General features: G+C 46.2%; 3 protein-coding genes across 4 annotated transcripts; all 3 read right to left on the bottom strand.

The window, feature by feature from the left end:
- Positions 1-1,736: 1,736 nt before the first annotated feature.
- On the bottom strand, positions 1,737-5,409 carry LOC148839274 (ras-related protein rab7-like). The gene is made up of 6 exons (XM_088931270.1): positions 5,235-5,409; positions 4,479-4,665; positions 4,248-4,374; positions 3,842-4,060; positions 3,386-3,514; positions 1,737-2,747 (listed from the first exon to the last, which is right to left on the bottom strand). The coding sequence occupies exons 2-6, from the start codon at positions 4,529-4,531 to the stop codon at positions 2,655-2,657; spliced, it is 621 nt and encodes a 206-aa protein (XP_088787396.1). The 5' UTR covers positions 4,532-4,665; positions 5,235-5,409; the 3' UTR covers positions 1,737-2,654.
- Positions 5,410-7,828: 2,419 nt separating this feature from the next.
- Positions 7,829-10,853, bottom strand: LOC148839273 (ras-related protein rab7-like). Its single transcript, XM_088931258.1, has 5 exons — positions 10,682-10,853; positions 10,451-10,577; positions 10,045-10,263; positions 9,500-9,628; positions 7,829-8,860 (listed from the first exon to the last, which is right to left on the bottom strand). The coding sequence occupies exons 1-5, from the start codon at positions 10,732-10,734 to the stop codon at positions 8,768-8,770; spliced, it is 621 nt and encodes a 206-aa protein (XP_088787384.1). The 5' UTR covers positions 10,735-10,853; the 3' UTR covers positions 7,829-8,767.
- Positions 10,854-13,640: 2,787 nt separating this feature from the next.
- Positions 13,641-19,673, bottom strand: wdr45 (WD repeat domain 45). 2 transcript variants are annotated; one of them, XM_088931243.1, is made up of 11 exons: positions 19,509-19,673; positions 18,557-18,639; positions 18,381-18,455; positions 18,102-18,206; positions 17,387-17,492; positions 16,944-17,038; positions 16,323-16,402; positions 16,024-16,232; positions 15,548-15,649; positions 15,220-15,365; positions 13,641-14,436 (listed from the first exon to the last, which is right to left on the bottom strand). In XM_088931243.1, the coding sequence occupies exons 2-11, from the start codon at positions 18,603-18,605 to the stop codon at positions 14,327-14,329; spliced, it is 1,077 nt and encodes a 358-aa protein (XP_088787369.1). In that variant the 5' UTR covers positions 18,606-18,639; positions 19,509-19,673; the 3' UTR covers positions 13,641-14,326. The 2 variants fall into 2 exon arrangements, with proteins under 2 accessions (XP_088787369.1, XP_088787361.1); XM_088931235.1 differs by having other exon boundaries at positions 17,387-17,495; positions 19,509-19,656.
- Positions 19,674-20,911: the final 1,238 nt, after the last annotated feature.

Below are 20,911 nucleotides of genomic sequence, written 5' to 3'. Positions count from 1 at the left end.
TTACAAATGAGGTCATCTGTGCTATTTCATTTCTTTGCTGCTAACACAATGATTGAAGTATCTCATTCAGGTGTTTCTGGAAGGACTCCTACAGCATAGGCTTGCTCCAGACTCCCACAGCTCTTTGTGTAAAGTAATGCCTCATTACCTCCCTTTAATTTCCATTTGCATTCCCTGACTTGTGTTTGTCTTAAAGTCTTTTAATGTCCCCGGGATCACTTTGTAAATAACCTCCCACGATTTTGAAGACTTCTTTTCTTAGAAGATTGAGACATTTATCAATTTTAAAACAAAGTGCAACAATATCAGTACATGAACACAGACAGAAAAGAGGAACCCAGTGCTCAGATAGGATAGGAGACAGTGAAAGAGTTACAGAAGGATGCTGCCAGACCACAGTGAAGTTGTGGATTGATACCTCTGGAAGTATACCCCTTTTCAAGTATCAGGAATGAGATCCTTGCTCTGAGGGGCAGCATGGTGACATGACACGTAGCTTTTGGTGCCCCCCACCGCCACAGATCATAGGTCCAGGGTTCAATTCTGGTCTGAGGTGCTTCTGGGTGGAGTTTGGATGCCCTCCTTATTGCTGTGTGACCTAAGGCTTGGTTTTACAGGGATCTCTGAATTGCTCCTTGTACACCTGTGCTCACTGTGGACTTATGCCCATTGTCTGCGAGGTAAGGCTCTGGCCCTCTGTGGCCCTGTATTGGGCTACACAGTTACTGAAAATAGATGGGGATCTTCCTGACTCATTCATTGAGAAAACAGGGCTGCAGATTTTTAATTTTAGTTCCACTAAGCAAACAAAATTTTGAGAAAGGCTGAAAAAGCAAAAACCAAACATGAAAGAGAAAACATCGTGGAAGCCAAACTGTCTGTTGAAAAATGGCTTAATTTTCACCAAGTGACCTGATTAACAAAACCGACAATCCTCTCAGTGTCCACCGACACCCACTCCACACTCTGACTCTCCTCCCAGTTCCATACACTGCATCTGTCTGCAACAGCTTTCATCACCTGACGTAAGAAGAGCGACACAGTGACACAGTGGTTAGCATTGTTGCCTCACAGCACTGGGGAACTATATGCATGGAATTTGTGTTTGCACCAGAACAAACAGCAGGGAGCCTGGTGAGGGACACAGTGGACAGTCTGTACTGCCCTCAGAGAGACAGCGTCGTACACTGCTCTCCACTAGACTCCCAGCAGGCAGGCAGGCAGCCTGGCGCATCACAGAGCAGGACTCACAACCTGCTGTCCTGACACAGGGAGCGGCAGGGGAAGATTCTGGAGCTCAGCTCTGCTCAGACTGGGGCCAGTGTCCCATGGAGATACAGTATAGGAGTGAGAACCGTGGAAATCCAAAATTACCACTACTGGCACACCGTGCAGAGACAGGGATACTTGAACAGTGAGTTCTGAGAAAGGAGCAAGTAGCATACAACAGCAGCAGGGCCTGTATGAGATGGTGAATCCCGACAGCACTGCTCTCTCTGAAGCACAGGGGCAGAATCACCCCAGAGCCAGACCCTGACTGCAAACTGCATTCGGCCCAGACTCAGGTTCTGAATTGGGTCAATACATATAGAATGGGTCCTGCATAATCTCTTCCATTGCCTCACTCTAAATGCCTTGTTGTCTCTCTCTGCAAGGTGAAACATATACGATGCATTGCAGAAGTGTGAGTAGAATTCCCACACATTAAAGACGAGTTCCTCTCTCATTTAGAAAGTCAGTTGCTAGCATGAACCATTTTATTTTGACAGTGCTAGGCAAAATGTTAAAAACACACATATACATTGCGGTGTTACTGCTTTAAAAAGTCATAACCAGGCTCCTCTGTGTACACTGCACTTGGCCAGTCCAGGTTCTGGAGAGCTCCAATCCAAGTTTTAATAGGTCACCCTTGATCATCAAACAACAAAGAAGTGATCATTTTATCAAGTCGCTTCCTCAGTTCAAGTGGTCAGTTTGTGTCCTAGAAGCCTGTAAAGGGATCATATTTTTATTGACAAAGATTTCAAAATGAGGTAATCAGACAATTACTGTGCTTACATGGTGATTAAGTGTGACCTACAGGTCTGTCCAGAAGGTGGTTCTCCTGAACAAAGGACTGACATCGGCTGGGATACACAGCAAGGTCCAAGCCTTCTTAATGGAAGGGCCGATCTTTGTCCTAATCCAATAATTACACTCTAAATTTACAGTTACAGCTCTTATAAGCATTTTTCCATTTTCTGAATAAAAGGACAAGTGGAATATTGCATGAGGATGGAGTAAATGTGTTTTCCTTAAACTGTTCCGGGGTTTCTTGCTGTGTCCTGCAATGAGTGACTTCACTGTCCAGCATGTGTCTTCAGTCTGGATGTTGACAGCAAGAGCGTACAGAGAAGTGAAGGGTTTCCACCTGTGTGACTGCTTCTTCTTCCCTTTTCATCCAAACTCAAATTCAAAGAGCTTTATTGGCAAGATCGAAGCTGTCAAATCACGGCGCTGTCAAAGCAGGAAGGGAAACGCTACACTGGGCTGCCAACTGGAAGCTGAAGGAATTCTGGGACTGGACCTGTTATTTTGCAGCAGACAGTGCTGCCCCTCCTTCAGCTCTCTGGTCTCTGTCCACTCCCCCCTGCTCTCCTCCCTCAAGCCCTCTCTCAGCAGTTGCAGCCCCTGCTGGGGGTGGGCTCCTGTTTGTCCCTCAGGGTGATCGGCTCAGAGATTTCACTGAAAATCTTCACTTCGGCTTCCTGGAAGACAAAAGATCACATCAGCAGCAGCAATAGTAGTATTTACACTAGAGTTCACTAAATCCCATGAGATAATAACTGTTAACTGTTCAGCAGTGAATAGAAAAGCTACTGATTAAAATTGACAAAAACAAAAGGTAAAAACAAATGTTTAAGCAAGGCTACATGAGCTTTAAGCAATGCTTTTATATTTTTTTAAAATATAGGAGGTCCTGCAAAACAAACCCTGCTGACAGGTGACTGATCCTGGAAGATCAAAGTGGTCAGTAACCATGGAAGCCCAGCAGGGACGATTGGTCAAGAGAATCCAGCAACAGGCAGGATTGGTGAGGCTGGACAGCTCCACTACTGCAGGGTCAGTCTGTCTGCCTGTCTGTTAACTAGATAGCTAGTCTTTCAGCCTGCGTATCTGTTGGTCTGACTGCAATATTTTCTAAAGAGGGTTGTCAATCTGTGGGGTCTTCCGTTTACATCAAATTGCCATATGTCTGAAATGTAAAGACTGAGTATAACATGCTCAGTATCCCATCCACCTGCCCAGATGTGTGACTTAACCTGTACAGGTGTGTGTCTGAATCTAACCAGGAGTGTGAATTAACTAGTAGAGGTTTGGATTGAACCTGCCCAGGGGAGCACACCTGTTTGAGCGCATTGCGAGCGATAGTCTGGAAGGCCTGGTGTATGTTGACATTCTCCTTGGCGCTGGTCTCAAAGTACAGGATGTTGCTCTTCCTCAGACACCAGGTATGCGCGCTTTTCCTCGTTACCTACTCAAGACACAGATACTGCATCACTTCTCAGATTATCAACACTGTCAGCCTACACACAGAGCCCACAACACTCTGGAAACCTACACTTGCTGGCTCACTCCTCTTTACTATACACAGTGCCACGGGTGAAGAATAATTTAGCTGACGCTTTCCAGTCCTGTTGTTGAAGCTGACCGGCAAAGACAGTCTCTTTGAAGAAATATCTCTATGGGTTTCATGCACTGATCAGCAAACCACAATGAGTCCAGTAGCCCCCTTGTCTTATTTAACCCTTCGTACGTCTGAGATCTGAGACACTCTGAGTTTTGAGAGCTCAGGGCTGACCTGTCTGTTCTCCAGGTCAATCTTATTGCCCAGAACGACGAAGGGGAAGTTCTCGGGGTCTCGGGGATTGGCCTCGATCAGGAACTCGTCCCGCAAGCTGTCCAGTTTCTTGAAGCTCTCGGGCTGCGTGACGTCAAACACCAGAATGCAGCTGTCCGCTCCTCGGTAATATCTCGCCACAAGGGACGAGAATCGCTGCTGTCCTGCTGTGTCCCAGATCTGCAGCACAGCCACAGAGCACAAGAGCTCACAGCAGGCAGACATTAAACCCGAGCAGACAAACACCCAGCAGGTACTGTCACAAACTGACGGAGGACAAGCACACAGCTGGACAGAGAGATACACTGCCTGCATGATGACTGACACGCACAGGGACAAGACACATAAAGACAGCTGGACAACTGACCTGTAGGATCACAAGTTGGTCATCCACTATGACGTCCTTGGTGAGGTAGTCAGCGCCGATGCTGGCCTTGTACTGGCTACTGAACATCTTGTTGACATATCGGTTCATCAGAGAGGTCTTCCCCACCCTGCAAGCACACACAGACACCAGCAGGGAGAGGAAGAGTGAGTGAGCACTAGCCTGGAGTGTGTCCGACTTGCAGAGTATAACGCTGTTGTGTGCTCTCCTCACCCTGAGCTACCCAGCAGTATCACCTTCAACAGGATCTTCTTACGAGACGCCATCCTGGACCAGCAGAGAGAGACAGAGTGAGGGGGAAGAGTAGGAAAGAGGGAGAATCAGATGAAAACAGCACGATGAGGGAGGAGAGGGTGAGCATGAGAATGAGAGAGGGCTGGAGAGAGGAGACAGACAGAGACTGACAGAGGGAGAATGAGAGGAGAGAAAAAAAAGAGGAAAGGAGAGTGGGAGAATGAGAGAGGGAGGGAAGAGAGAGAGAAGAGAGAGGGAGGGAAGGAAGAGAGAAAGAAGCAAAATTGAAAGAATAATTAATGTCGCATTTTCGTATCCATATTCTGTTGTTACAACGTCATTACAATTTAGCATTTGTCTGTATAATGATCGCTGAGGCAACACTATTGTATAATCGAATGTAAACAGGTTGACAGCATAGACAAGGACCCAAAAAGCCCTGTCATACCAAACAGCTATTGAGTGACTAAAACTGTGAGTTCAGTACAGCAAAATAAACAGGGATCTCATTATCTCTAAAATCAGACAGCACAGACCTCTGCTGAAACATGAAATCTCAAGATTGTTAACCTGGATGAGAGCCACTGGATAAATCTCTAGAATGATCAACTGCTACATTTACCTACGGTCATCACTGTGGTTTGTATTGTTTTGTTGCAGGTATTGCAGTAAGTGTAGCAATCTTCTTAAGCCCCAAAGAGAATATTTAATCCAACACCATGAACACAAACTCACCCTCACGATCTTAGCCTGTTTCCACACCTCTGGTGCAACACTGTCAGAAGAGGACAGTGTGTGAAGGCAAGTGGATTCTCTTGGTGTGGCTGTGCTGGGAGAAATATTGTATTTCTTACGATAGCCGTAGGGTTACAAAAAGTGCTAGCTCTTCCTGTATTTCACCTGAGGTGATGACTGTAAGTTTGTTTCTTTTGGAATGTAAACGAACAAGTCACCTTCAGTACAACACAGAAAGAAACAGAAAGAAAAACATATTCTTTGGTATGGTCCTGGTTATTCGATTATTGTAATTCAACAGAGCACCGTAGAGCCATGTCTGATAAGCAGACAGGTACAGTAGATACAAATTATGGGAATGAATATTAATGAGCTTTTACCAGTTAACTTGGGCTTTGACCCATTCACTGCTAACCTTGAGTTTATTTAAGCAAAAGGTGAAATTAGAGGTGTCTTTAGAGACCGCTCCACAGCATTGTGTAGTGCCAAGAGCTAATTAGTATTTCTTCTCATAAATCATTGAAACCAACATAACACTGAAAAGAGCTTCTTGCAAAATAGATTGATACAGTACATGATCAAGTGGCATTACTCTAGCAATACGTGGCAGGATAGGGTCCTTAATTAGACCCATCTGGGTTGCAGCATGAGGCCCCTATTGTTACTGATTGATCAGCGTGACATTGCACACACACTCTTGTGTTCACTGGGTACAATCATCAGATCAGACTGTCCCACCTCCAGCTATGGGAGAGCCATGTTCTCTGTTGATATTAGCCTGGAAACCTTGAGAGACTCTCATGGCTTTGGTTGTTTGGGTACTGGGCTTCTTTATTTCATGTGAACCTATTCCCCTAGTGAAATCTTTGATTTTGGAACTGATGGCTGATACTGCGTGGTTTTGATCTTGATCCTTGATCCTACGTGTTTCCTATTATGCTCAAAAAGGATTAAACATCTTTTTATTCTTTGTTCTTCATGGAATGTATGTGTACTGTCAGAAAAGCAGGACAAATGGAGTTAAATCCATCCTTCTGCCATGTCTGCTGATTTGCAAGGTGACTCCTGACAGAAGCAAGATCTCCCTCTGTTAATGAAACAACAAAAAAGCTACAAATGAAGCCATCTGGGCCATTTTATTTCTTTGGCTGCAAACACATTGATTGAAGTATCTCATTCAGGTGTTTCTGGACGGACCCTGGGATATGCACTCAACAGCATGGGCTTGCTCCAGACTCCCACAACTCTTTGTGTCAAATAAGGCCTCTTGAGCTCCCTTTAATTTCCATTTCCATCCCCTAACCTGTGCTTGTCCTTAAGTGTCCCCAGGATCACTAAATAACTCCCCAAGATGTTGAAGACGTCTTTTCTAAGAAGATTTTATAATTTTTTAAACAAAGTGCAACAATATCAGTACATGAACACAGACAGAAAAGAGGAACCCAGTGCTCAGATAGGATAGGAGACAGTGAAAGAGTTACAGAAGGATGCTGCCAGACCACAGTGAAGTTGTGGATTGATACCTCTGGAAGTATACCCCTTTTCAAGTATCAGGAATGAGATCCTTGCTCTGAGGGGCAGCATGGTGACATGACACGTAGCTTTTGGTGCCCCCCCCCCACCACAGATCACAGGTCCAGGGTTCAATTCTGGTCTGAGGTGCTTCTGGGTGGAGTTTGGATGCTCTCCTTAGTGCTGTGTGACCTAAGGCTTGGTTTTACAGGGATCTCTGAATTGCTCCTTGTACACCTGTGCTCACTGTGGACTTATGCCCATTGTCTGCGAGGTAAGGCTGTGGCCCTCTGTGGCCCTGTATTGGGCTACACAGTTACTGAAAATAGAGTGAGATTTTCCTGACTCATTCATTGAGAAAACAGGGCTGAAGATTTTTAATTTTAGTTCCACATACAACAGCAGCAGGGCCTGTATGAGATGGTGAATCCTGACAGCACTGCTCTCCCTGAAGCACAAGGGCAGAGACATCCCAGAACCAGACCCTGAATACTAACTGCATTCGGCCCAGACTCAGGTTCTGAAATGGGTCAATACATATAGAATGGGTCCTGCATAATCTCTTCCATTGCCTCACTCTAAATGCCTTGATGTCTCTCTCTAAAAGGTGAAACTTATATATTCATTCAGCTTCTAAAGGCCTGATTGACATTACAAATCTGCCCGTGTTTTGACAAGGTACTTAGTCAACAGAATCTTTACTGATCAGAGTCGTCCTCATCTACTGTATTTCCCTCCTACTACCCCCCCCCCCCCCCCCCAACCACACACACAAACACTTTGATACTGATTTTCTTTTTTACTTCATTTTAAACTGGAGAATAGTGTTCTGTGGTGTCTTGCATTGAAACCAAGGGGATCTAGTTATACTAGTCAAAAATTTGTATTTCAGTGATTCAGTTTCCAAAAAGAGTTAGAATTGGCACAATGCTCCTTGTTCTTTAGCTCTTAATGTATTTTCAATCCACAATCGCAAAGGGATGGACATGTGCAGTCTCCAGCTCCCTGTGGTTCATATTATCATATTAGTGGGTAGTGACTCTTTCCCTTTGTCCTTTGATTAAAAAAGTCAGATGCTAGCATGAACCATTTTATTTTGACAGTGCTAGACAAAATGTTAAAACACACATATACATTGCAGTGTTCCTGCTTTAAAAAGTCATAACCAGGCTCCTCTGTGTACACTGCACTTGGCCAGTCCAGGTTCTGGAGAGCTCCAATCCAAGTTTTAATAGGTCACCCTTGATCATCAAATAACAAAGAAGTGATCATTTTATCAAGTCTCTTCCTCAGTTCAAGTGGTCAGTTGGTGTCCTAGAAGCCTTTAAAGGGATCATATTTTTATTGACAAAGATTTCAAAATGAGGTAATCAGACAATTACTGTGCTTACATGGTGATTAAGTGTGACCTACAGGTCTGTCCAGAAGGTGGTTCTCCTGGACAAAGGACTGACATCGGCTGGGATACACAGCAAGGTCCAAACCTACTTAATGGAAGGGCCGATCTTTGTCCTAATCCAATAATTACACTCTAAATTTACAGTTGCAGCTTTTATAAGCATTTTTCCATTTTCTGAATAAAAGGACAAGTGGAATATTGCACGAGGATGGAGTAAATGTGTTTTCCTTAAACTGTTCCGGGGTTTCTTGCTGTGTCCTGCAATGAGTGACTTCACTGTCCAGCATGTGTCTTCAGTCTGGATGTTGACAGCAAGAGCATACAGAGAAGTGAAGGGTTTCCACCTGTGTGACTGCTTCTTCTTCCCTTTTCATCCAAACTCAAATTCAAAGAGCTTTATTGGCAAGATCGAAGCTGTCAAATCACGGCGCTGTCAAAGCAGGAAGGGAAACGCTACACTGGGCTGCCAGCTCTATGGAGTTTCCTCCCCCTCCACCAGTAGGACTGGAAGCTGAAGGAATTCTGGGACTGGACCTGTTATTTTGCAGCAGACAGTGCTGCCCCTCCTTCAGCTCTCTGGTCTCTGTCCACTCCCCCCTGCTCTCCTCCCTCAAGCCCTCTCTCAGCAGTTGCAGCCCCTGCTGGGGGTGGGCTCCTGTCTGTCCCTCAGGGTGATCGGCTCAGAGATTTCACTGAAAATCTCCACTTCGGCTTCCTGGAAGACAAAAGATCACATCAGCAGCAGCAATAGTAGTATTTACACTAGAGTTCACTAAATCCCATGAGATAATAACTGTTAACTGTTCAGCAGTGAATAGAAAAGATATACAGTAGATAAAAAAATGACAATTATTAAGTAAAAATAGAAGTTTCAGGGAGACAGCCTGGGTATTCATCAACACTTTTATTTATTAAAAAAAAGATAAACACCCACGATACCCATCCTGCTGACAGGTGACTGATCCTGGAAGATTAAAGTGGTCAGTAACCATGGAAGCCCAGCAGGGACGAATGGTCAAGAGTATCCAGAAAGAGGCAGGATAGGTGAGGCTGGACAGTCCGCTGCTGCAGGTCAGTCTGACTGCCTTTCTGTCAGCTAGATAGCTAGTCTTTCAGCCTGCGTATCTGTCGGTCTGACTGCAGTATTTTTTAAAGAGGGTTGTCAATCTGTGGGGTCTTCTGTTTACATCACATTGCCATATGTCTGAAATGTAAAGACTGAGTATAACATGCTCAGTATCCCATCCACCTGCCCAGATGTGTGACTTAACCTGTACAGGTGTGTGTCTGAATCTAACCAGGAGTGTGAATTAACTAGTAGAGGTTTGGATTGAACCTGCCCAGGGGAGCACACCTGTTTGAGTGCGTTGCAAGCGATAGTCTGGAAGGCCTGGTGTATGTTGACATTCTCCTTGGCGCTGGTCTCGAAGTACAGGATGTTTTTCTTACTCTGACACCAGGCCTGCGCACGCGTTGCCTTCACCTGGTAAAGATGCACCAGGTTCAATATTACTGCATCACCACTCTTAACCAACACTGCCAGCCTACACGCAGAGCCCAGAGCACTCTCTGGAAACCTACACTCGCTGGCTCACTCCTCTTTTCTTTACACAGTGCCGTGGGTGTAGAATTATTTGGCTGACGCTTTTATCCAAAGTGGTTTCCATTGCTCCAGGGTACAACAGTAATGCCCCACCCAGGATGCCAGATGTAAACTTTCCAGTTCTAAGCCCTGTTGTTGAAGCTGACCGGCAAAGACAGTATCTTTGAAGAAATATCTCTATGGATTTCATGCACTGATCAGCAAACCACAATGAGTCCAGTAGCCCCCTTGTCTTATTTAACCCTTCGTACGTCTGAGATCTGAGACACTCTGGGTTTTGAGAGCTCAGGGCTGACCTGTCTGTTCTCCAGGTCGATCTTATTGCCCAGAACGACGAAGGGGAAGTTCTCGGGGTCTCGGGGACTGGCCTCGATCAGGAACTCGTCCCGCAAGCTGTCCAGTTTCTTGAAGCTCTCGGGCTGCGTGACGTCGAACACCAGCATGCAGCTGTCCGCTCCTCGGTAAAACCCCGCCACCAGGGACGAGAATCGCTCCTGTCCTGCTGTGTCCCAGATCTGCAGCACAGCCACAGAGCACAAGAGCTCACAGCAGGCAGACATTAAACCCGAGCAGACAAACACCCAGCAGGTACTGTCACAAACTGAGGGAGGACAAGCACACAGCTGGACAGAGAGATACACTGCCTGCATGATGACACACACACACAGGGACAAGACACATTAAGACAGCTGGACAACTGACCTGTAGGGTCACAAGGTGGTCATCCACTATGATTTCCTTGGTGAGGAAGTCAGCGCCGATGGTGGCCTTGTACTGGCTACTAAACATCTTGTTGACATACTGGTTCATCAGAGAGGTCTTCCCCACCCTGGAAGCACACACAGACACCAGCAGGGAGAGGAAGAGTGAGTGAGCACTAGCCTGGAGTGTGAGCGACTTGCAGAGTATAACGCTGTTGTGTGCTCTCCTTACCCTGAGCTGCCCAGCAGTATCACCTTCAACAGGATCTTCTTATGAGACGCCATCCTGGACCAGCAGAGAGAGACAGAGTGAGGGGGATGAGTGGGAAAGAGGGAGAATCAGACTGAAAACAGCACGATGAGGGAGGAGAGGGTGAGCATGAGAATGAGAGAGAGATGGAAACTGAGAGAGGGAGGATAAGAACTAGGAAAGGAGAATGAGAGGAGAGAGGAAAAATGAGACAAGGAGAGTGAGGGGGAGGGAGAATGAGAGAGGGAGGGAAGAGAGAGAGAGGGTGGGAAGAGAGGTGGGAAGAGAGGGAGAGGGAGGGAGGAGAGAGAGGGAGGGAAGAAGACAACCAAATTTGAAAGAATAATTCATGTTTCTAATCAGTTTCTAATCTATATTCTGTTGTTACAATGTCTTTACAATTTAGCATTTGTCTGTATAATGATCGCTGAGGCAACACTATTGTATAATCGAATGTAAACAGGTTGACAGCATAGACAAGGAACCAAAAAGCCCTGTCATACCAAACAGCTCTCAAGTGACTAAAACTGCGAGTTCAGTACAGCAAAATAAACAGGGATCTCATTATCTCTAAAATCAGACAGCACAGACCTCTGCTGAAACATGAAATCTCTAGATTGTTAACCTGGATGAGAGCCACTGGATAAATCTCTAGAATGATCAACTGCTACATTTACCTACGGTCATCACTGTGGTTTGTATTGTTTTGTTGCAGGTATTGCAGTAAGTGTAGCAATCTTCTTAAGCCCCAAAGAGAATATTTAATCCAACACCATGAACACAATCTCACCCTCACGATCTTAGCCTGTTTCCACACCTCTGGTGCAACACTGTCAGAAGAGGACAGTGTGTGAAGGCAAGTGGATTCTCTTGGTGTGGCTGTGCTGGGAGAAATATTGTATTTCTTACAATAGCAGTAGGGTTACAAAAAGTGCTAGCTCTTCCTGTATTTCACCTGAGGTGATGACTGTAAGTTTGTTTCTTTTGGAATGCAAACGAACAAGTCAGACTCAGTACAACATAGAAAGAAAAAGTAAGAAAAACTATGAATGAATATTAATGAGCTTTTACCAGTTAACTTGGGCTTTGACCCATTCACTGCTAACCTTGAGTTTATATAAGCAAAAGGTGAAATTAGAGGTGTCTTTAGAGTCCGCTCCTCAGCATTGTTTAGTGGCAAGAGCTAATTAGTATTACTTTTCATAAATCATAGAAACCAACATAACAATGAAAAATGCTTCTTATAAAATAGATTGATACATGATCAAGTGGCATTACTCTAGCAATATGTGGCAGGATAGGGTCCTTAATTAGACCCATCTGGGTTGCAGCATGAGGCCCCTATTGTTACTGATTGATCACCGTGACATTGCACACACACTCTTGTGTTCACTGCAAGGTGACTCCTGACAGAAGCAAGATCTCCCCCTGTTAATGAAACAACAAAAAAGCTACAAATGAAGCCATCTGGGCCATTTTATTTCTTTGGCTGCAAACACATTGATTGAAGTATCTCATTCAGGTGTTTCTGGACGGATCCTGGGATATGCACTCAACAGCATGGGCTTGCTCCAGACTCCCACAACTCTTCATGTCAAATAAGGCCTCTTGAGCTCCCTTTAATTTCCATTTCCATCCCCTAACCTGTGCTTGTTTTAAAGTCCTTAAGTGTCCCCAGGATCACTTTGTCAATAACCCCCTAAGATGTTGAAGACGTCTTTTCTAAGAAGATTTTATCATTTTTGAAACAAAGTGCAACATCATCAGAACATGAAATGTACAAATGATAACAAAAGTAAACACAAACAAAAAAGAGGAACACAGTGCTCAGATAGGAGACAGCGAAAAAGTTTTAAAATACAGAAGGATGTGTTGTCAGACCACACTGAAGTTGTGGATTGACAACTCTGGAAGTATTCCTCTTTCCAAGTCTCAGGAATGAGATCCCTCTGGGTGGAGTTTGGATGACTTCCTTATTGCTGTGTGGGTTTTCTGATTTCCTTCCATAGTCCAAAGACCGAGTGTTTGCCTTTATAGGCATCTCCGAATTGTTCCTTGTACACCTGTGTGCATGTGCCCTGCAATGGAGTGGTGCCCTGGCCAGGGTTCACTCTGCCTTATGCCCATTGTCTGCCCGGTTAGGGACTGCCCCTCTGTGGCTCTGTATTGGGCTAGGCAGTTACTGAAAACAGATGGAGATCTGCCTGACTCATTCATTGAGAGAACGGGGCTGCAGATTTGTATTTTTAGTTCCACTAAGCAATATTTTGAGACGGGCTGAAAATGCAAAAGCCAACACGACTGAGAAAACATCTAGAATGCCAAACTGTCAATTGGAAAATGGCTTACTTTCCAGCAAGTAACCTGATTGACAAGTGTTCACCAACACACACTCTGACTCACCTCCTAGTTCCATATACTGCATCTGTCTGCAACAGTTTTCATCACCCGACACAAGAGGAGCAGCACAGCGACACAGTTACTAGCATTGCTGCTTTGCAGCACTGGGGGCCTGGGATCAACTCCAGACCTGGAGTGCTGCACATCTGATGTTGTTTTGCACATTACCTGTTACTTGTTGTTGTTTTGCACATTGCCTGTTGTCTCTCTTTCTTTTCTTATACCATATACCTGTATATGAGTATAATGACAATAAACTTGAACTATTATGTGGTGAGTGTTTTTGCTTTTTTTTATGTGGGTTTCCCCCCACCGTGCAAAGACATACTGGTATGTTAATTGGCTTCTGGGAAAACTGAACCTGGTGTGTGAATATGACTGTGTGTCTGCCCTGGGCATGATGGATGAGATGGACTGGCGACCTATCCAGAGTGTAACCTGCCTTGCACCCGTTGCTTATAAGGATAGGGTCCGGCTCCTCCACGATCCCGAATTGGAAGAGGTGTTTAGAAAATGGATGGAGGGATGAATGGACAAGAAATTCTTAGTAAACAAAGCACAACTTTATTTATTCACTTATCTTCTCAAAAGACCACTGATGACAGGACACCAGTCAGAAACCCATCAGAACAAACAGCAGGGAGCCTGGTGAGGGACACGAGGAGACTCAGTGCACAGTCTGTACTGCCCTCGGAGAGACAGCGTCGTACACTGCTCTCCGCTAGACTCCCAGCAGGCAGGCAGGCAGCCTGGCGCATCACAGAGCAGGACTCACAACCTGCTGTCCTGACACAGGGAGCAGCAGGGGAAGATTCTGGAGCTCAGCTCTGCTCAGACTGGGGCCAGTGTCCCATGGAGATACAGTATAGGAGTGAGAACCGTGGAAATCCAAAATTACTACTACTGGCACACCGTGCAGAGACAGGGATACTTGAACAGTGAGTTCTGAGAAAGGAGCAAGTAGCATACAACAGCAGCAGGGCCTGTATGAGATGGTGAATCCTGATGGCACTGCTCTCTCTGAAGCACAAGGGCAGAGACATCCCAGAACCAGACCCTGAATACTAACTGCATTTGGCCCAGCGTCAGGTCCAGAGGTCACTACAGGGCTGGTCATGGGTAGAAGTGGAGCTACCCCCTCACTAACGCGTCTATTGTCTCCCCTCTTTCTGCTCCAGCCCATCCCACAGTTCCTGCCTTTGTCACTTCCTCTCCCGCCCTCTGCTTCTAGAAGTCGTCATCGTCGCAGATGTCCAGGTAGACATCGAAGGCCTCGCGGTTGCAGTTCCCGTCCGGCGTGAAGACGTACTTGTGGAACGTGCCGTCCACACAGATCGCTGAGACAAAAGGGGGCGGAGGGAGAGGGAAAGAAGGGGGTTAATTCAGATGGGCTGGATGGTGCAGTACAAACAGAGTAGGGTTTTATGATAACTGTAAACGGTCACTCATGGTTATTATAACACAGAACTGCAACTGTAGCATTATCACGGTGCAGTCTGATCTCATTAGCTCACTGAAGCTATGCAAGGCCAGTCCTGGTCAGTACAAGGATGGGAGGCCTTTACACACAATGAGGTTGAATTTTGACCAGTAGGAGGCACTCTTCCCTCTGGACCAGATTTTTCAAACAGGGTATATGATGACAATGTAGGAGGAAGTGCCATCCATCAAAGGAGCTGTTAAACTGAGGTCCTGACTATTTGGCTTATGCAATCTTGGCTCAAATTTATGCTTATGCAATCTGGCCTCACAAAATGTCCCTAAAGTGAAGCAATTTCTCACTTCTCTGCCTAATCAGCGATGTGGTGTGAGCGCGTGTGCAGCTGGTGAGAATGGTGGCTTTGTGTCACACAGACTGGCACTATGCTTCAGTGGTGGATGAAATGAGGATGGCCACCTGTAGGTAAGGCGCTATATTTTGGGAAAACTGTGATATTCTGGGATGAAGAGTGCTATTTTTGCATGCAGGTGGTAATAATAATAATAATTTATTATTTACTGTGATGTCAGTATTGGATTAAGCAGTATTGTTGTATCATACTACACTAATTATCTTTTTTCATTGCATTTATCTCAGTAGCACTGCTGTACTGCAATGCATTGCAGTGTCTGTTGCATACCGATAACAGAGTTGACGTTTTTGGAGGTATTCTTCCCAAAGGCACAGATACAGGCACACTCTGCTGGGACAGTGAAGCTCGCCAGGGACCACTGACTGTCCACATACTGCCCGATCACAGGGCCCACCTTCCCCACACGAGCCAGGCTGAGACACGGACACAGGGAGAAGAGAGAGTGAGGTTAGTGCTATAAGACAATGTCCCTCAAAGTTTGGGAGCCATGTCTTACAAACCGTGGCAATTAAGTACATGCAAAAAAAACCCAACACAAACACAAACGGAAACAGGCTGGCAGAAACTGCACAAGGACAGACAGGTAGAGTCTTACGCAGAGCGGCGGTTCAGTTTGGTATCTTTCAGAGCGAAGATGTGAACTGTCCCCTTGTCACTGGAGGCGCACAGGAAGGAGGAGTCGTGGCTGAAATTGATACTGAGACACAGGAGACAGTAAGAGACACCAACTGCATATCCACACACCCACCACAATGTTCTTCATCTCCCTCTTCCCACAGCACCAGTGTGTGCCCCCCTTCCTCTCTCACTCAGCGCCCGTGTGTGCCAGTCCCCCTCTCTTCCTCAGCACCAGTGTGTGCCCCTCTCCCCCAGTGCTAGTGTGTGCCAGTCTCCCTCTCTTCCTCAGCACCAGTGTGTGCCCCTCTCCCCCAGTGCTAGTGTGTGCCAGTCCCCCTCTCTTCCTCAGCACCAGTGTGTGCCCATCTCCCACTCTTCCTCAGTGCCACTGTGTGCCCATCTCCCAATCCCTGCGTTTCCCGGTACCAGTATGTCTCTCTTCCCCAGCCTCACCAGTACAGCGTGGCGGGGTCAGTGCCCCTGCGCAGCTCCACCAGTTTATCACGCGTCTGCGTGTCGAAGAGGCGGATCAGGGTACCCTTGCGCGAGGCAGAGGCAGCCACACTGCCCTGCTGGTTCAGCGCCACGCAGGCAATCTCACTCTGATGGGCGTTGATGGTGAAGGGGGCCGAGGACGTGCCAGGTTTCGTGTTGGACAGGTCCTGCAATCGATATGTGTAACAAGACAGTGAGCTGACAATACTAACTCAATACAAGAGACCTCTTTGTCAATACGGACTCTTCTGTCTCACCACGAGCTGCAGGCTGCCACACTTGTGTCCAGGAAAAACCAGCAACTGCTTCTCCAGGCTGGGGCAGAGGTCACACAAGCCTCCACGAGAGAGGGAAAGGAAAAGAGATAGAGATTTAGTACTAGAGATGCAGCCATAATCTGAGCCTGTGCAAGAGAGGCAGTGTGGCTGATATATAGTAGAGTAGAGGAGTTTATTGCCATATGTACACGTACACTGGAATTCTTAATCACGCTGATCTCTTGGGACATACACAGTACAACAGACAACACTACACGATGTAGACAACAGGAACAACACACAAAATAAATAAATATGTAGAAGTGAGACTTAGAGAAATAAAGGGTAGACTATGTAAAAAGTGCAGAGTGCAGATGTGCATTGAGTCTGAGGCCCTGCAGTTAGCTGCTGAGCATGTGCACTGCAGTGGGATGGAAGCTGTTCTGGAAATTACAATAAACTGGTGCTAAAACTGAGTAAGAGATACTTGGAGGGACTACAAGACCTAGTAACGTATTCACTGGACCATACATGAAATTAACACTGAACTGAGTCTAAGAGAGAGGGCTGGATCAGTGGCCTGTGAATGTGGGCACGTGGAATCCCATATTTCCAAGGTACCTTTGGGGTTGTCCCTGGTGTCAAACTCAAACAGCTTGGTGGGGTTGTCAGGGAAACTGTAGACATAAATCCTGTTCTTCAGGACAATGATGATCCTGCAGAGAGAGTGAAGGGGAGGGAAGAATTTTGGGAAGAGTAAACAACAGTAAGATCAGATAGAAGGGGTTTGGAGGTGTGTGTGTGTGAGGGGGTTAATAGCGCAAGACCAACATCAATATGTACAGCATAAAAGTAATCAGCCCAACCTGGAGACAGTAGGGTCAGTCTGAGCAGACAGTATGTTAAGTCACAGGGACAGTAAGGCCTGTCTGTGAGAAATTAGATCAATCGGGGCAGTCAATTTTGCCTAGAGACAGCTCAGTCCACAAGCATTCAGTTCAGTCTAGGGATAACCAGTTCAATCCCTGGGGACAGTACATTCACCACTGGGGGGCAGTACTCACTTATCGTGCCTCATGAGGACTGCTAGTACTGGTTTGGTAAAAGTAAACTCCAACACCAGCTTCTCCTTTGAGTCCCGAGTCTCCCGTGCATCATCCCAAATCAGCACTGCTGACAAAGACACAGGCACAGTCAGTAGCTAGGGCACACAGTCACACACACAATCGTAAAGACACTGGGGCACACACACACAGGGACAGTATTCAGACACACAATCATACAGGCACTGGGGCACACACACACAGGAACAGTATTCAGACACACAATTGTACAGGCTCTGGGGCACACACACACAGGAACAGTATTCAGACACACAATTGTACAGGCTCTGGGGCACACACACACACACAGGAACAGTATTCAGACACACAATTGTACAGGCTCTGGGGCACACACACACAGGAACAGTATTCAGACACACAATTGTACAGGCTCTGGGGCACACACACACAGGAACAGTATTCAGACACACAACTGTACAGGCTCTGGGGCACACACACACAGGAACAGTCAGATAGACACATACAACCGTACAGGCACTGGGGCACACACACAGGGACAGTCAGACAGACTACACACAATCGTACAGGCACTGGGGCACACACACACACGAACAGTCAGATAGACACACACAATCGTACAGGCACTGGGGCACACACACACAATCGTACAAGCACTGGGGCACACACACAAAGATAGTCAGTCAGATAGACATACCGGAGATCTCTGAGAATTTCGGGTTGCTGCCTCCTCCCACGATGGCCAGCAGATTGGAGCGATGGAGCATCGAGCACAAAGCCACACTTCCCACCTGCTCATGATCTGAAACACCACGTGACAACGGCACAGTCACTCCACAACATAGACAGCACCACCGCGTCTTTGCAACACCATCGACTGATGTGACAGCGTCCTTATAACAGGGCCCGAAGACCGGTCAGGGCCACACTCACAGATCTTCAACGCGACAGACTCGATCACGCAGAGATCTCTCACCCAGGTGCCCTTTCTCCATCAGTGGCTCCACATTGTAGATCCTCACCCCAGTCTCCATGGCACAGCAGAAACAGCCTGGGGGCACACAGTGGGGTCAGAAAAGGGCACAGCAAATCATTTTGTATTACAGAACAGGACAAAACAAAAGAGAGATACAGAGGAAGGCAAATTCTCACTCTGGTCCTGGTTGAACTGAAGACTGTTGACTCCCCTTTGCTGAGCCATGTCTGTCTGTGGATTCCTACTCTAGCTGAACACCCTGGAAAAGAGCACATAGGTGTAGCCAGTTGGTAAGGAATGACCATACAAACTACCCTGCCAGCGACAGAACAGCCCTATATTAAATACTTTTCTTGTGCCCGATGATGATGTAGGCTGTGGTGAGGTGACCCAGAGCTGAGGTGAGTTGGTTTCAATATCACAGTCCACCCAGAACTCACTCACTATGCAGCCATGGCACAATGCTGTACAGGCCAGTACAGCTCCAAACTGAGTCTGTCTACATGGTATGAGCCTACAATCAGGGATGCGCAGTCCTGGTCCTGGAAGAGCAGTGTGTGCTGGTTTTAACAAGCTAAATCATCTGGGTACTGGATTGACTGGACCAGTGTAGGTTTCTGCTGGATCTTGAGGTGTTGCAGATGGGCAGGACACCCCTGGTCTATGGTAATTCTGAACAAGAAGAAATTGTCGCGATGTGTGAAAATGTACACAGAACGGTGGTTACCGTGCGCTAGGAACAAGCTGCCTAGCCGCGCTGTAGAATCTGACTCTCATGGGTCCTTCAACTCACGGGCCGATGAGATCATTAGTCCATCAGCGTTTCAGCAATCTGCTCTTGTTATGCTGAGTTGTGAATCTGGATCCACCTGTATTATCCCAATCAGCTCCACGCTGGTCACAGGGCCACAGACACATTATCACGATTTTTGTATCCGTTTGTATGGTTTACTTTAAAGACTAGTGTCGAGCACCTGAAAGACTACTCTTGTACTAAACAAAAGCAGTAACACGTTAGCTCAGATTGAAGCACAACAAAAATCTCTGATTCCAGCAACTCACGGGAAGCCGCAGTAATTCAGTGACATTCACAGACACCACGTTTCACAGTCCAGATCCAGCACTTACCATTAACAGAGACAGGGGAATCACACCGCAGATGTTACAGCAGTGAACGACACTGACGACCCCCACTATTTTTCAGGAGCGATAACAGACCTCCACTCGGATTGACACTGCTGTTGTTGTTGTTATTATTGCAGGAGGGTCAAACACCGAATCTACTTCCGGGGCACACGGAAGTATCGCGCTGGGAAGTAACTGAGTCCCACATTCCACCATACTGGCTCAAATGGCTCCTTGCCTAGCTCTGTTCAGGTGCAACCGAAATGGCACCAAATTCAGAAAAAAATATTTTTTGATAAGGCATCATTTGACTGAGGAGAAATAACACTAGCAACGCCTGTGTAACCAAGACAAACCCCGTCACGGACTGAACGGGGCGAACGTCGAACACGTTTCAGAGAAAAGGAATAGAAATAGCGGTACATGACTGAATTGCAGCAGTATCTCTCGACTGCCAGCCAGGAAGAATTTGAGTCTAGGTGGCAAACTGGCTTTTTGTGAACACGATACGGAAATTAATCGATATGGTGTTGAGGTTGTTTATGGTTATGTAATTGATCTCTTATGAGATGAGTTATACTCTCCAGAAAAGAAAAAAAAACAATAATGGTCACATTTAATTTGAGGAAATCTTTCGTGCACCGGCGTCACAGTGAGAAGAACTCAACCACATTTCAACAGATGCCTAGACATAGCCATTTTAGATCTGATTTAAATTGACTTCTGGGTCTATCAAGAACAGCTCCCGAATACACATTGACATTTCTCTTGGGTTCTGATGAAGACAGTATCGATGACCGATAATCTTTAAACTAATGCTTAAAAGAACCAAATCAAAAACGTTTTTGACAGAACCATTTAACTGTTTTTAAAATTCCGGCATTGTAAATTGCAGAGGAGAACACGCCCTGCTAAACACGCACCAGATACCGTTACGACTTCTAGCCAACCAGCGCCCGGTTAACGGAAATCCAGCCAGCAATACCTGCTTCTCAAAGAGCGATGTTCTATCTATCCAATCACCACTGGGAAGGAGGTCCTTAATATGTTTGCAAGCCTATCAGCGAAGAGAGAGGGTGGGCATTTTAAGACCTACAGGCCAATCAACGCCTTAGAGTTTGATGTGAAGTGCAGCCTCTTGGTCTCGTTCGTGCGGCGCAGGTCTGCGCACACCGAAACAGGTCTGCGCAGTGACACAATCGCTTGGGTGGTGCGGGGATCAAAACCGATCTATTTTTTCCTTAAAATCGACTGTAAGGACAATGTCAACGTTACAGCTTCTTTGCTGTATACAACGCGGTTGTAATTTATAGTGTAACAGGGATATCTCACTAGTCCTAATAATTTTTAGGAACAAGTAATAGTTTTATACCATGCTGAAAAGAGAAGAAAGAAAACACAACGTT

The sequence above is a fragment of the Atractosteus spatula genome, chromosome 2 (assembly GCF_055471065.1).
Source record: "Atractosteus spatula isolate fAtrSpa1 chromosome 2, fAtrSpa1.hap1, whole genome shotgun sequence".
NCBI classification, from domain to species: domain Eukaryota; kingdom Metazoa; phylum Chordata; class Actinopteri; order Semionotiformes; family Lepisosteidae; genus Atractosteus; species Atractosteus spatula.
This window is presented reverse-complemented; position numbering and strand designations above follow the sequence as displayed.